A 14,224-nucleotide genomic window follows, 5' to 3' on the forward strand; every position below is an offset into this window, starting at 1 on the left:
TGGGGGAGGGGGCAACAATAGCAAAAGCAGTTCATACCTTTGTTAACAGTCAACAAATCCATGTTTAACCCTCTTGAGGGTCAAAAGGTTATTCGACACTTACTCTTCGCATGTCAGCAGAAAGTACATTTCATGGTCCTTTCAATAAAGCCATAAAAATGCTAGGTCACCGCTGAAACAAAAAAGTTTTTCAATCGCTCAGTCAGACCATGTCCTCAAAAAATGTCTAAAGTCTGCCCTGTGCCCCATTGACCTTTGACCTGTGACCTCCAATTTCGGCACAGTGATGGCTTTTCCTACCATGATGCTATACACCGACTATCACGAGCCTAGGTCGAGCCGTTTAGATTTGTGCCGCAATTCTGCATTTCCTCCCTTCTTTTACACCTCTTGACTTTTGACCTTTGACATCCCAACTCGTTTTCGGATTACCCCCCCCCTCCCACCCGAATATCGTGCCCGTACGTCGAGCCGTTTAGATTTGTGCCCAACTGTTGACGAATGCACGCATGGACGGACGCACGCTCATGTGATTCTACAAGCTGCATCTGACTATGTCAGATGAGCTAGAAATTGAATGACTTGACACCATACCTATTCAGTATTCAGGGTTTCTTATACATATGAGGCACTGTGGCGCACCGCCGTTGTCAAATTTAATATCGCCGTTGTGAAAATGTTCAAATGCAGTCTAAGACATTTAAATTTTTTAACTCTTGTTGGGGAGACTCCCCCAGAACTCCCACTTTCCCCTTATCCATCATACATGTGCATTTTTTTCCCAAACTGGCCATTAGGCCACCAGTTTTTATTTTGTTGGTTTACATAATTTTTGTTGTTGTTGTTGACTCGGTAGGGTAAAAAAAAAGAAAAAAAAGGTTGTTTTGTCAGATCAAACAAGTCAAAATACAGTGATACTGTTATACATGATATTAAAGTATTTTAAGAAAACTAAATGAAAACAAAACACAACTTGTAATTATTTTTACTTTTATTATAAACTGTTTGTTTATGAATTTTGTTTTGTTTTTTACATTTAAATTTTTTAAATTCATATTTCTTAGAGAAAAGGTCAGCTGGAATAAAAAAAATACAGATTTTCAATTTTTATTTTTTTTCGTTTTTCTTGAAAATTCGGGTCGGTGGATCTGTAAACCAACAAAATAAAAAATTCTCGCCTTACCTCCTTTGTCTAATTTTCCCTCAGAAGAAACCCTGAGTATTGCATCTAATTTTTTATTTCTTCCTGCAGCCATTCTCATGCTTATTGGACATGTGTCAAGTAACAAATCTTACACGTCACATAAGTCGTTTTTCAACCTTTTACCATAACCTACCATAGTTGTGCAGACTAACAGTGTAGTAACCCTAAACGACTTGTATTCATATTTTTGCATTTGGTCTCTTACAGTAATATGGGATCCGGGTCAAACAAAGAGCTCTGAGCTTCAAAGTGAATGCAATGAAGCAGCTTGGCTGCAAAAAGGAAGATCGCTTAAGGAAAAAGAAGCACGACTTCATCAGCTTATATCTAAGCTGAGTAGCATGTACCCACAACACACGGAATTCCTAAAATACCTTCATCGCAGTGATGGCGATGAAAGTGTGCCGACTATATATGTAATAACACCCACGTATTGGCGACCAGTGCAGGAGGCAGAACTTACGAGGCTATCACACACCTTCCAGCTCGTCCCAAAGCTACACTGGATCGTCATTGAAGATTCGAACACGACAACAAAACTTGTTGGAGACCTACTGCGTCGGTCCTTACTGACATATACACGGCTACATGTTGCAACGCCACAGGCGTACAAACTTCCAGCCAATCCAAAGTTGTCATGGGTGCATCCACGTGGTGTTCTGCAGAGGAATTTAGGCCTTCAGTGGCTGAGAACTAACCTGGATGCAGAGAAGCAGAAGGGAGTTGTGTACTTTGCTGATGATGATAATACTTACGATCAAGCACTTTTTGAGGAGGTGCTTCATTTTTCATGAATTTTGAGTACTATAAATTATTCAGATGAGTTTCCGTAAATAATTTCTCTACGATTGGCTATTTTCAGCTGTAGCTGTATCGTATCGAATAGGCATCAACTATTTTTGTGGTGCCTGTCTGTGAGAGAAAAGGTTATTGCAGTATGCCAATTTAAAGTATTTGTGTGCTATGAGTTTATAACTGCAGATGGTTCATGATATTACTGACAAATATACATAGCTTCAATTAGAAACTCAGGTTAGGGAAACCTTAACAGCCTAAACAGAGGAGAGCTCATTGATTATAAACAATATATTGCCTATCGTAAAGGTTACATATACAAATGTTTCCTAATAATTGTTAGCATCTTCTACACAGCATTTCTATCACAGATGAGGTCCACAAAGACGGTGTCAGTGTGGCCAGTTGGACTAGTTGGTGGTCTTCTTGTGGAGGGACCTTTAGTGGAAGGCGGAAAAGTCGTGAGTTGGAACTCTGTATGGAAGCGACATCGTCCATTCCCCATCGACATGGCAGGGTAGTGCTCATAACATTTACTCTAGCATCTGCATAAAAATTGTAGTGCGACTCGGGGTATAGTTAAGTATGCAGTGTTTCCAAAATTTGCAATGATTATGCTCATTTTGTGCAGTTATAGAATTCAAGTATAATAAAGGTAAACCCTATCCCAAAACTAGCTACGATTTTGTCAGCCATTGCTGTCATTTATAATACTAAGGATGAATTAGGAGATGTCTGGAAATCTGGTGCTCTTCTACCTTTAAATTCATTACCTAAAACCAAAATACTGCATTGTAACAGGGTTAGAATGATTTTCATAGCTAAACAAATTAAGAAAACAGAAAGTACATTTTGAAAAAAATCTATGTTATGAAACGAAATAATTATTTATTGACATTGCTAAGAGATGCAGAAATCAAGTTGCTCATGTTGATGTTCTTGGGTGGGGAAAAACTTCATTTAATAAAACAGTTCTGCGTAGGTTTGCCATCAACCTGCGATTGCTGCTTAATCACCCGAATGTAGCATTCAAGCTGAAGGCAGAGATAGGGTACCAGGAATCCTTATTGCTGAAAGAAATCGTCACTATATCAGAACTGGAACCAAGAGCTGATAACTGTTCAAAGGTAATAACATTATGGAACATTTAGCGAAGGCCCAAAGTGATTTTTAGAGTGCAATGTTTGTACTGAGGAAGGAGTTCAGTGACCTTTATGTAGACGTTTTCTATTTACAACCCTGTCAAACCAATTACGTTGATGGGAGTACAATTATTACTTGTCGTTTACAGGTTCTCGTGTGGCACACTCGAACAGAAGCACCGAAACTGGATCAAGAGAACAGTAAATATTTCATCAATGTTTAAAAATACTGCTAACAGTAACACTTGACAAATTAATTGTTTGGCTGGTATGAGCAGTGGCTTCTACTTGCTTACCCAACGGCCCGAGCTAAATCTGCTGTGAAATTTGAATCACAATATAGTAATTGGTCTCATACAGTGTCTGACAGTGGGTTTAGCCGAAGCCTGGCTCGAGGATTTGTTGGGGGCAAGTAAAACGGTAGTTTTACTGGCCCAAAATGGATATTGGAAGCTTAAAGCCGCACTATGCGCATCCAAACCCTAATTTCTCCAGTACTAGACTAGCAAATACTTCGTGTCATGCATAATCATACTACCTTATGACAAAATAAACTCTAGTTCCTTCCATTTGACTGCGCGTTGTCTTATAAAAGGCATTTGAAAATACCTCCAATGTTGTTAAAATTCTCCGATGTTGTTGACACTTTCGCGTTGCTCTGCCAAGCAACAGTGGAGCGGTGCTGCGGTACAGCGGTACGGTGTAGCAAAGATAAAAACATGTGACGTCACCTAACCGATTCTTGCCGAAATTGTTTGGCAAACAATTTAGCATTGGCGCCAGATTACCAGATATCGCACCTCTTTCTTGTGGGTTTTAAGCAAACGCGCACTGAAATGGGAGGAACTAGAGTTTATTTTGCCATAAGGTAGTGTGATTATGCATGACACGAAGTATTTGCTAGTCTAGTACTGGAGAAATTAGCGTTTGGATGCGCATAGTGCGGCTTTAAATTGTGGGTATTTGTCTACATTTACTACAAATAAAACTACAAACGAACACTCATACCATTTTGACAGCTGGTACAGATCTGGAGTTTGTCATATGATACTGACCGTTGTACTAATACTAAAGAGCTACTGTTGTCTACTGCAGATGGTTCTTACATTTTCCAACCCAACCTCCCGTGTTTCAAGAAATGGTCAGTTCGAGAAGGGGTAGAAGTTGGCATAGTACAGATAAATTCAGTAACGGTTTCGTTTGTTTTTCTTCCAGTCCTGTAAGTTATGCTTATTCAATCACTTATTGATCAGATGTAATTGACAAACGTGTGAACATTTTCATAATATCAGTGATCTATCTGAACTAGCAGCAGTCAATGAATGAAATGCGTTGCAACACGTATGCCAAATACGCAATTATGCTGTAAAGAAATGACTGTACGTCAAACAATGTTGTCAAATCTGCATAATTGTCACTTTATTCAGGTCGTAGATAGACATGTTGTAGTGTCTATGGTTGAAGGAAAGTGTATGTACTTGCCAAATAATCATACTATGGGCAACTATTTCCTTAGTAAATTTTGTGGTTGGCCAAATAAGATCATAGTTCTATTTGGCAACCTAACTGCATGGAGACTGGTTGGTTCTGGGACTGCGTATACATGTAGTAATGTATTAGGCTACTGGTAATCCTAGATAGAAAACTGTTGACAGTTTTATATAAATCATGAATTTAAGGTAATCATGTGATCAATCCCAGAGATTCAATGTTTTAATAAGCAGTATACAGTAGCTCTGGCAACAAATCCAGTTTCCAGACTGCTCAAAATCTGGTGTTAGCTAGTATAGGGAGTTGTAGTTACGAGTTGAAGCTAGTTTATATCAGATGTTAAGTTTTATATCAAAACAATGGCTATATAAAATAACTTGAACAAAATATAGTGAAGTTATTAAAATTTTTATATTTACAATATGACTAGCGTACGTATAGCTATGTTTTTCACAAAATATTTCGTCACATGTCTTCGGCACTTCGTCATTGCTATTTTCTACAATTGTTTCAATAATTGGGAACGTGGAAAACTCCTATCACATTTTGCATAACATACTCCATTTCATAATTTATTGGCAGCCAAAACAATCACTGGTGTGTACATGCACAAGAGAAACCCTGCTCTATAATGTTGTCAGGAGCGCCAAGACAGCCAGACACTAAATAAGTACCGGAATTGCATGTTAATTGGCTTGATTTACTCCAAGACCATCAGAACTAGAGTGACTTTAGGTAATTATAAGTTTTTGGCTGTTTCCCTCATTATACCTCGAACAAAGCAGCAAGCCTTACTAAGAAGGATGAAAGAAACTAAAGTGTCGCTGTGCTTGCATTTTCTGGCGGTGTTTTGCCAGACAGTGGGTCACTTCACGAGTTCTGAAAATCTATATGCTCATCGCGTGCAGAGACAAAAACTGACCGAAGACTAGAGATGGAGAAAAAATTGCCGGGATATAAGACCTTTCACAATTACATTTATCACAATACAAAATTTCTATCGTTAATATGAAGACATGGTGTCACATAATTGGCGATCGTAATTTGAAAAATATTGTGTTATAAATAAATCATTATACAAGATCCAAACCCTAAAGGCCAAGACACACTGCAGCGACAGCGACCGACTGTAACGACAAACGACAAAGTCGCGGCGACTGGCGCAGCCACACTGCAGCGACAACGACCGACCGTAACGACAAAGTTCACCCAGACCTCACCACAGTGCCAGTGCCAGTGGCACACATGAACAAACGGCAAAAAACTCCTGCTGCTGCTTTTACATAAATTGCTGTAAAAATGTATAACGATAATATAATAAAGTAATATATACGCAGCATATTATACGAACGTCTGATGGCTGACCGTAGCCTTGCACGTTTTGGTTAGATGGGTTCGTGGCCCCACTGTTTCTGACAGGCAGTGCGAGTTTAGCGCTGGGGACCAGTCTACTTCCTGGCTAGCATTGGTTTATAATTTTATGACGTAATGGTGATGTCACGTGCCGATGGAAACGGCTGTGATTGGCCATTTGTAAAGTGTCGCCGGCGAAAGTCGCTGGGAAATAGAAACGTTTCTAAATATTTTTGTCGTCGAAGTTGTCGCCGGTCGTCGTCGCGTCAGTGTGCAATGGCTCATAGGAAACAATAGTTTCTAATTTTCTGAAAAGTCGTTTGTCGTTACGGTCGGTCGTTGTCGCTGCAGTGTGTCTTGGCCTTAATGCAGCAAAGTAGTTGTAGTTTCTTAACAACTGATCTACACCATAATAAAGGTCATGCAATGTAAAAAAAACATTGCACAATAAATTACCATTAATAACATGGGAAAATATAGATGGGTGCACAACCAAATATTTACTATAATTATTAACTTGTGTATCCAAAATAGTTTATGTAAAATATTATTATTGTGTATATTTACACAAATAATACAATGTCTACAGAAATAATACAATGTCTACAGAAATAATAAATTTATGCACTTGTCTAAACAGCAAGTTGATTGGCACGAGTGATCAACAGCTAATCATAAACAGATTGCAAGGTGGAATAGAAAAATGCAATATCATAAACAAATTTAAACCAAAGTTGCTCCTGCTGGTCTATTATTGTGAGCAAGTGGGTTGAACCCACCTTGTATGTGGATGAAAGTTGATCAATATTGAGAAATTAAAGCAATACCAAAAATGAACATACTGCCTGGGGTCGGATTGGCAATATATACAGCTAAAGTAGAAATATCAAGTTATCACCAAGTCTTGTCCCGTTTTATACCATATTACTACAAGGTATACAAATTTTCCCCTGAGAATGAACGATGATAATAAGATGGGCTATGAGTATGAGGAGGTAGTGGTAGGAGATAGCATAAAGAAGTACATGGGAATCAAGTTGGCAGAGAAACAAATATAAGTAAGAGGGGGATAAAGGAGTGACAGAAGAATTTTATTAAATGTAAACAAAAACGTTCAAATGTCGAAATGAATTAAAAGTGCTCACACAACATAAAATGAGAACAATAATGCATGCTAGTGTATAAGATGTGCGTGCGTATGTGGATAATGCCTGAGAGCACTTTGCTGCCTCACACTGTAGACCCATTCACCATTCTGAATGTTGCTCCCAATGCCCAACTCGTTTCCACACCATTGATGTTTTTTCTCAACTGGAATTACAAACATAAAGACGATGACCATCATGACCATAGTCATAGTATACATACTGCACACCACTCCCTTCCATAATAGCACAGAAATACATTAACTTCAAGACAGTGCTGTAATAACTTGCTACAAGGTTGTGTTTTTTTTTACAAATGTAACTAAGTATAAAAGTTCCCCTATTGATTTATTATAAGAATGAATGCTTGAACAATTAAACTTGAAGGCTCATTTAGAAAGATATAGATGGCATCAATCTATATATCCTACTAATGACAGTAACGCCAGTGCCATTACATTCTTTATTACCTGGAGTTCGGCTGACTTTTTAAACCCAAAACCTTCATGGAGTAAGGTACTTATGTAAGCCAGATCCATACAAAGAAATGTCTCCTGTGAATCTTTCAGAAAGCATTCTGCAATGAAAATATCCAATTCAATTACAGTATTAAAAACATTCAGGGTTCTTTCCAGGAATTGCAGAAAGCATGTCATTTATGGATGGATCATAGGGGAGGGCGGGCCTGGGAGGGGGTGTACCAATTGAAGTCAACTACAAGTGTCATAAGCCGCCCCAATAAACAGGTAAACTCGATCAGTTCGAAGACGTAATATCAAGAGCGTATAAAGAAGGAGAGCGTACAACGGTGAAATGCTGAAACCATGTTGCAGTATTAGTCGAATTAATAAACTTTTCCCGTTTTATTTTGACGATCCTTTGCAGTATTATTGATTAGCTGTCTTACCTTGTTCATATAAAACAAACCGCATGTCCCTACGATGCCCCTACGCTGAGATAATGAGCGGTGAAAATCTGGTATTTTCACCGAAAACCGACTCGAGATCAGTGTGAACTGCGTCCCTCACTCGAAGTGTTATAACTTCGGGAAACCTCGCGTGTTTCCATCAATGATTGACAAATGGAATGAATGACGTCTGTTATTGATTGCCATAGTGATGACCCCCACCTGTGCCCACCTCACGCCCACCTCACGCTGGATGTATAGTAAACTCTGGTAGTATTACGTGAGTCAGCGCCACTATGGCGCTACACAGCGGCGACCGGAAGCAACACACTGGAAACACTTCGAGTGAGGGACGCAGTTCACACTGATCTCGAGTCGGTTTTCGGTGAAAATACCAGATTTCCACCGCTCATTATCTCAGCGTAGGGGCATCGTAGGGACATGCGGTTTGTTTTATATGAACAAGGTAAGACAGCTAATCAATAATACTGCAAAGGATCGTCAAAATATAACGGGAAAAGTTTATCAATTCGACTAATACTGCAGCATGGTTTCAGCATTTTACCCTTGTACGCTCTCCTTCTTTATCTGCTCTTGATAATATACATCAAGCTGCGAAAACTCAGCATGACTGTGTTGGGATTATGAAAAGGAAATACAGCTGGAAATTAAGACATGTCGATTAGACAATTAAAACCTGTTGGAGGATTTAGGAGATATTGCAAATTAGTTTCAGCTTGAAGGCATGTCGGACTTGAAATACGTTAAAATCTTGGGGAGAACATTGATATTTGCATAGATTTTCACATAGTTACACATGTACTCAGATGGGTGCACACACAACTAAATCACTTCCACGGATGACAGTAATGATTTGTATTTGTAGATTTTGAAACCATACACTCAAAGTAACATTTATAAGAGTCCCAGCCAGATTACTCGTGTAACACCTGTAGTATTTACAATTACACCTACCATGCTTTGCAGCACTGTAAAAATCGCCAACTTTGACGGTGCCACCATGTTGCATATCGATCAGGCCTGCGTCAACGGCTCTGTCATAGTAGTAGGAGAAGGCATAGAAGACTTCCGTATGCACCTCAGCCGGTTTGTGTATTTTGTGGCTGCGCACCAATACCCGCGCATCGTGAAAACACATGATGTGAGGTCGCGTAAGGTCGTTCCTGCAACCATCGTAAAACTTACGCTAGACAAACAGAATTGCAACTGCCTCAAATGTATCACATAAACTTATGGCCATTCCGACCTAAAAGCGCATGATCTTCGAGTAAGGATTATAAAACAATATTCTCAATTGTTCTCATATTTTCCAGACCGTTATAAAAGTTACTGGTATTGCTTGCAGAACAGCAAGTGTCTACAGTAAGGCTAACTTGTATGAGTACACTTATCCATCATTTCTTTCACTAACATATGCAAAATTTGAATGAAATTTCTTCATCGATTCCTTTGTTGTTGGTCATCGTCTCTACTTTGTTAATGGTAACTTGCATTAAGTAATAAAGATGCAGTACGTACCACTCTAGAACCAATTGTGTCACGGAATTAGATTCACTCGAGTCCGAATTAGATGCACGTGTGGCATCATTTACAAGGTAATTGCCATATTGAAAAATGTGGCTGCGTTATTTGATATTTACCATATATACATAGCATAAATCCTCAGTAATTATCAAACTGGTGTAATAAGTGACCTACCCTCTAATTGGTGAGCCTATATTTCACTATGTCTTCAGAATTTGGATGTGTTTAAGAGATGATTGGTTTAAAGAAGATAAAGACATTACATTACAGAACTGGAACTGGGTCCTGCCAATAGTAAACGAGCTGAAACAGCTGATTGTATGGACACAATACATTGTATAATGCTACTATATGTGATTGTGGCAAGCGACTACTCACGTGATGTTGTAGTCACGACCACCGTGGGACCATAGGTTGTTGTGGCCGGCTGGGATGCAGGGACTAGTCAGGACCACAGGCGTCTGTGCATAGTTCAGGCGACTCTCACTAGGTTCCTCCTCAACTCCCATCATCTCTAGCCGTGCTGACATCAGACCGAGACCCAGGTAACTACAAAAAACACCAACACCACACAAAAACTTACGCCACGCTCGACAAAAAAACGCACACATGAACCGATGCGCGTAAGAGCCGTGCGCGTGGGCAGACTTATTGACCTCCATCTCTTCTAGTCCTACACTCACCTGTGTGTGTAAAGGCTAAATTCTTTTCCCAGCGCCTCATATTTATGCAAGAAACCAGACGGCGCCGCTATTGCTGACTCACTACTTTGTGGCTCAAACGTGACTTGGGTTGAAGCGCCACCTAGGTCCAGAGCTCCGTCAGTATCGGAACCCTGATGGAGCTTACCTGCAAGTGGTTTAGGTGTTAAAAAAGAATTTTGCAACTCTGGTCTGGGATCAATACGTTTACACCGTTGATCAGCTAACAATCAAGACTCACGGATGAGAAAGTTGACAGTGAACCAGGAGAAGATGCCCTCGTCGATCCCATCCATGATTCGCACTGAACTCTTGTCTGTCAGGAACGGACTCTGCTTGAACACATTACCTACCTGCAATAATATGCATTGGCCAAAAATGAATGTCGTTACATTAATCACTCAATAAAATGTGCAGGCTTATATTAATGATAGCAAAAATAACCGACCATAATAAATTGCATTATAATATTAGTGTTCAAATAAATATACGAGAAACTTAAACTGAAAATTCTGAAAAAAGCAAAAATGATGAATTAAACTCTGTTACTAAATAGTTATACACAATAGCTATGAATATCTGTTAATTAATACACACCATATCTAGGTCATATAGTTATTCTCTATAAACAAACATGGGTTTCAAATGCACAATAACATTTTTGATAAATTGACAATAACAATTTACCATTAATACCAGTAATTATTTTGTCATCACACAAATGTGTAATATCTCTGGTCTCGTTAATTGAAAGTATTCACACAATTTCCTCGAGACTTCATAACTAAATAAGTTCTATAGCAACATAGGATATAGAACGACGGTGAAATACAGCGAACATGTAATTGTCGTTACTCGTACATACCTCCTTGAGCAAAAGTCGTGCTTTAGTTTCGGACAGCAGCCTCAACCCTGCAGTGGCCTTTAATGCCATTGGTGTACTCTCCCACAGCTCTCTCGGCACACTGGATTTCACCACATCTAATAATCTGAGTATGCCGTCAACAGCCTATACAACGAGAAAAAATACAGAAACTATATTAAAAAACAAATCAGATGTGAAAAAAACAGGATTGACATGTTTAAGTTGAACCGTGGGTATACTGTGGCCGATTCCACTACTGTTATTTTGTTTTACTTCTATGGTTACAAATGGCCTCAATACATGAAAGTCAAACGGCTATATGTCACAATCGATTGTCGCGGACAATATGACCTACCATATAATTACTGTGTAATGACCAATAAATCATCACTAAATAGATGCCTGGCTAAAAGGATTATTAGTTGCCAGATGAGCAGCTAGGGCCGAATACTTCACGGTCAGTCAACAATGGAAACCCATAGACGTACTTGTAACTAACCACATACAGCACGTACCGAATTACGTTTACCCACATTCATGCCTCAAGGCGAAGTCAATGGCCATAACTGTCAACCCTACTGAAAAGCTAACCCGAGACAACAGCACATGCCCTTAACAACACACATACAGGCGATTTAGATCTAATGATCAGACCTACGCTCTTTGGATTGTCTACATAATGTGATAGTCCTGGCGAAACTTGCTCAAACACTGCTGATACAAGCTCCATATCACCACCTGTTGAATGAGTGAAATGAAATACAAGGTATGAATAATAGGCTAGATGGTTGAAAATGGTTTAACTGAGCACATAGAGAAGTTTAAAACTAATACAACATAGATTGTGCAACATCAAATTATTTCATACTATAGTTTTCAATATAATCCATTGAGGTGAAAGAAACGTGGTTTTTATCTAGTCACTCACACACTGGGTGAGCAATTTAGCTTGCTCTCTCAAATGCTCGCCCCTTTTATCCCTCTCCCTTCCCTGCTCTCTTCTCTTCCTTCTCACACATTTTCTCTCAGATTAATAGCATCTAAACACTACTCACCGCTGATTGCCTTGCTCCTGCTGAATCTGAACACGTGCACTCTGCTGCCTGTGCTGCCAGCATCGAACATCGCACAGAAAAAGTCACCAAGTTTCGTCGCATTTAGCTCTTCACCGTTCATCACCATGGCGTAGTCTGGGTAGTCATTGTTGCCGAACAAGCGCACCTCGCTCTCGCTCGACACCGGGTACAGCCACGACGAGCAGAGCGCGAGCAGAGTGCACACCGTGCACGCAGCGCCACACATCACCATGATCAGGTACGAGCGCCGTCGCTTCACCGAGAGCAATGATCGTCCGCGTGGCAGTGACGGCGGTAGCAGGTCGACTGTCATTTACTGTCACCGTTACTAGTCGCAAATGCCCTGCAGACAACTGTCCATAGTCAGCCAGCCACTCAAGCACCGTGTTGACATAGCGATGATAGCAGGGTGATGGACAGGTTCATTCAACCGGCTAGTGGCACTAGTGCTGATGTGTTTTTTTTGCCGAGTCATGATGGTGTGCTGCATGCAACTGCATGGTTGTATTGTACCTGCATGCAGACGGAAATTAGTTCAATTTACACTTGGTTTGCACATTATTATCCATATAGTAAATTATTAATCAAAATAGATGCTACAAAATGAAATAGTTATGTAAAAATCTCTTTTCTTCAGTTTTGCTACACACTATCCTAACCATGACCAGACTATCTCTATACCAGTAATACTTTTTTTTTAATTCCTTCACCGCCCATAAAACCTTAGTTTCCGTTCACGCATCAAGAGCATGGGTTTCACGTGTGCATTATCTTACTTCACGTGGTCAATGACAGTATGAATAGCTATATCAGCTATCAGGCACTTCAGCAGCCTCTCCCAATATTTTACCCATAAGCCTATGAGCTATCCCTCTTTTTTTATATTAGGAAAAGTAGGTCGCCCTCCAAATTGCCCTTCAAAACCGGACCAAACCACTCCTTCTCAAACTTTTGTATCCACCCATGGCCACACTTTATCCCTATCACTATGATTACTACGCTCAAGTAAAACGTTAAAACGTTCAGAGACTCCCACAGCACGTAGTGTGTTTAAAGTAAGATTTAGACACAAGCCCATAGGGAATAATCTGCTATAACGTTATAAAATGGGTAGGCAGGCCAGCAAGTTTGCCTTCACTTTAAAAAAATAAACATGGTAAATCCATTTATTATACAGAACTAGGAATGTAGACATGTCCTTCTGTTATGAGGCACTATCGTTCACTTCAGGCGATCGATGCACTTCATGTTTCTAAAATAGAACAACGAAGTCAAGAGCAAGGCGTGAAACTAATACTCGCCGGCTTAGTCGAGGCTAGTAGAAATCCGTGAAGGCTAGTACTAGTAGCACGTCTTGGGCTTACGCTCCATTAAGAGTGTTCCCAACTTTAATATAATTAATGATTAATGATTGATAATCCTAACCCTAACCCTAACCTAAATGACATTAAACCACAAACTAATATATGACCATGACCATATATATATATATATATTATATATATATATAATGTTATTATGACCATTAATGACATTAAAGTTGGGAACACTCCTAATGGAGTATCAACCACGTCTTGGCTACCCAGCCCTGCTGTCGAGTGCTGGTAATACTCACATTCCATTTTATAACTGACAGCTATACCGTTGCTTACAACGACGGTGGCACCACTGGCAGCGCACCCACTGAAAAGTTGCGCAAAGCACCGTTTCGGCTGCAAGCTACAGAACGAGGGTGTTTCGTATTTATTAATTTAAGAGCAGAAGGATTGCAATATCTTATAAACGACATATAGTTTCAGTTATAATATTATGGATAAAATTGTCCTAAAATGAATATCGTTCGGTTAAATAGCATTTAGGTATAAATATAATTGCACTTTTGTGATTAGCCCTTGGTCTGTAACGTGCAAAATATTTTGACAAATGCGCAACTTTTTCAGGGTGGCATCATGGTCGCAGGTGTTATGTCAGCGCCGAAAAATGAATATTTCGAAATTTAA

General features: G+C 39.6%; 2 protein-coding genes across 2 annotated transcripts in view; one reads left to right on the top strand and one right to left on the bottom strand.

Annotated features, from left to right (window-relative positions):
* LOC106812484 (galactosylgalactosylxylosylprotein 3-beta-glucuronosyltransferase 1-like) overlaps positions 1-5,055 on the top strand; it is a 26,302-nt gene extending 21,247 nt beyond the window's left edge. The window contains exons 4-8 of the mRNA XM_014816369.1: positions 1,412-1,980; positions 2,371-2,516; positions 2,982-3,126; positions 3,291-3,342; positions 4,237-5,055. Of these exons, the coding sequence (XP_014671855.1) occupies positions 1,412-1,980; positions 2,371-2,516; positions 2,982-3,126; positions 3,291-3,342; positions 4,237-4,364 (1,040 nt within the window). The 3' untranslated portion in view covers positions 4,365-5,055. The remainder of the gene's footprint in view (positions 1-1,411; positions 1,981-2,370; positions 2,517-2,981; positions 3,127-3,290; positions 3,343-4,236) is intronic.
* A 1,409-nt stretch (positions 5,056-6,464) lies between these two features.
* On the bottom strand, positions 6,465-12,763 carry LOC106812489 (ectonucleoside triphosphate diphosphohydrolase 5-like). The gene is made up of 9 exons (XM_014816379.1): positions 12,204-12,763; positions 11,807-11,886; positions 11,149-11,292; positions 10,525-10,636; positions 10,266-10,431; positions 9,961-10,131; positions 9,013-9,221; positions 7,601-7,707; positions 6,465-7,296 (listed from the first exon to the last, which is right to left on the bottom strand). The coding sequence occupies exons 1-9, from the start codon at positions 12,535-12,537 to the stop codon at positions 7,216-7,218; spliced, it is 1,404 nt and encodes a 467-aa protein (XP_014671865.1). The 5' UTR covers positions 12,538-12,763; the 3' UTR covers positions 6,465-7,215.
* Positions 12,764-14,224: the final 1,461 nt, after the last annotated feature.

This window comes from Priapulus caudatus, unplaced genomic scaffold, assembly GCF_000485595.1.
Source record: "Priapulus caudatus unplaced genomic scaffold, Priapulus_caudatus-5.0.1 Scaffold653, whole genome shotgun sequence".
NCBI classification, from domain to species: Eukaryota; Metazoa; Priapulida; class Priapulimorpha; order Priapulimorphida; family Priapulidae; genus Priapulus; species Priapulus caudatus.

Bases quoted from the DNA above. Each gene is read 5' to 3' on its own strand.
- LOC106812489 (XM_014816379.1), bottom strand. From the start codon at position 12,537: ATGACAGTCGACCTGCTACCGCCGTCACTGCCACGCGGACGATCATTG. The intron at 10,132-10,265 runs GTGAGTGTAGGA...TGTTTTTTGTAG, and splicing joins TTTAGCCTTTACACACACAG to TTACCTGGGTCTCGGTCTGA. The intron at 9,222-9,960 runs GTGAGTAGTCGC...CGATGGTTGCAG, and splicing joins GGTCGTGACTACAACATCAC to GAACGACCTTACGCGACCTC.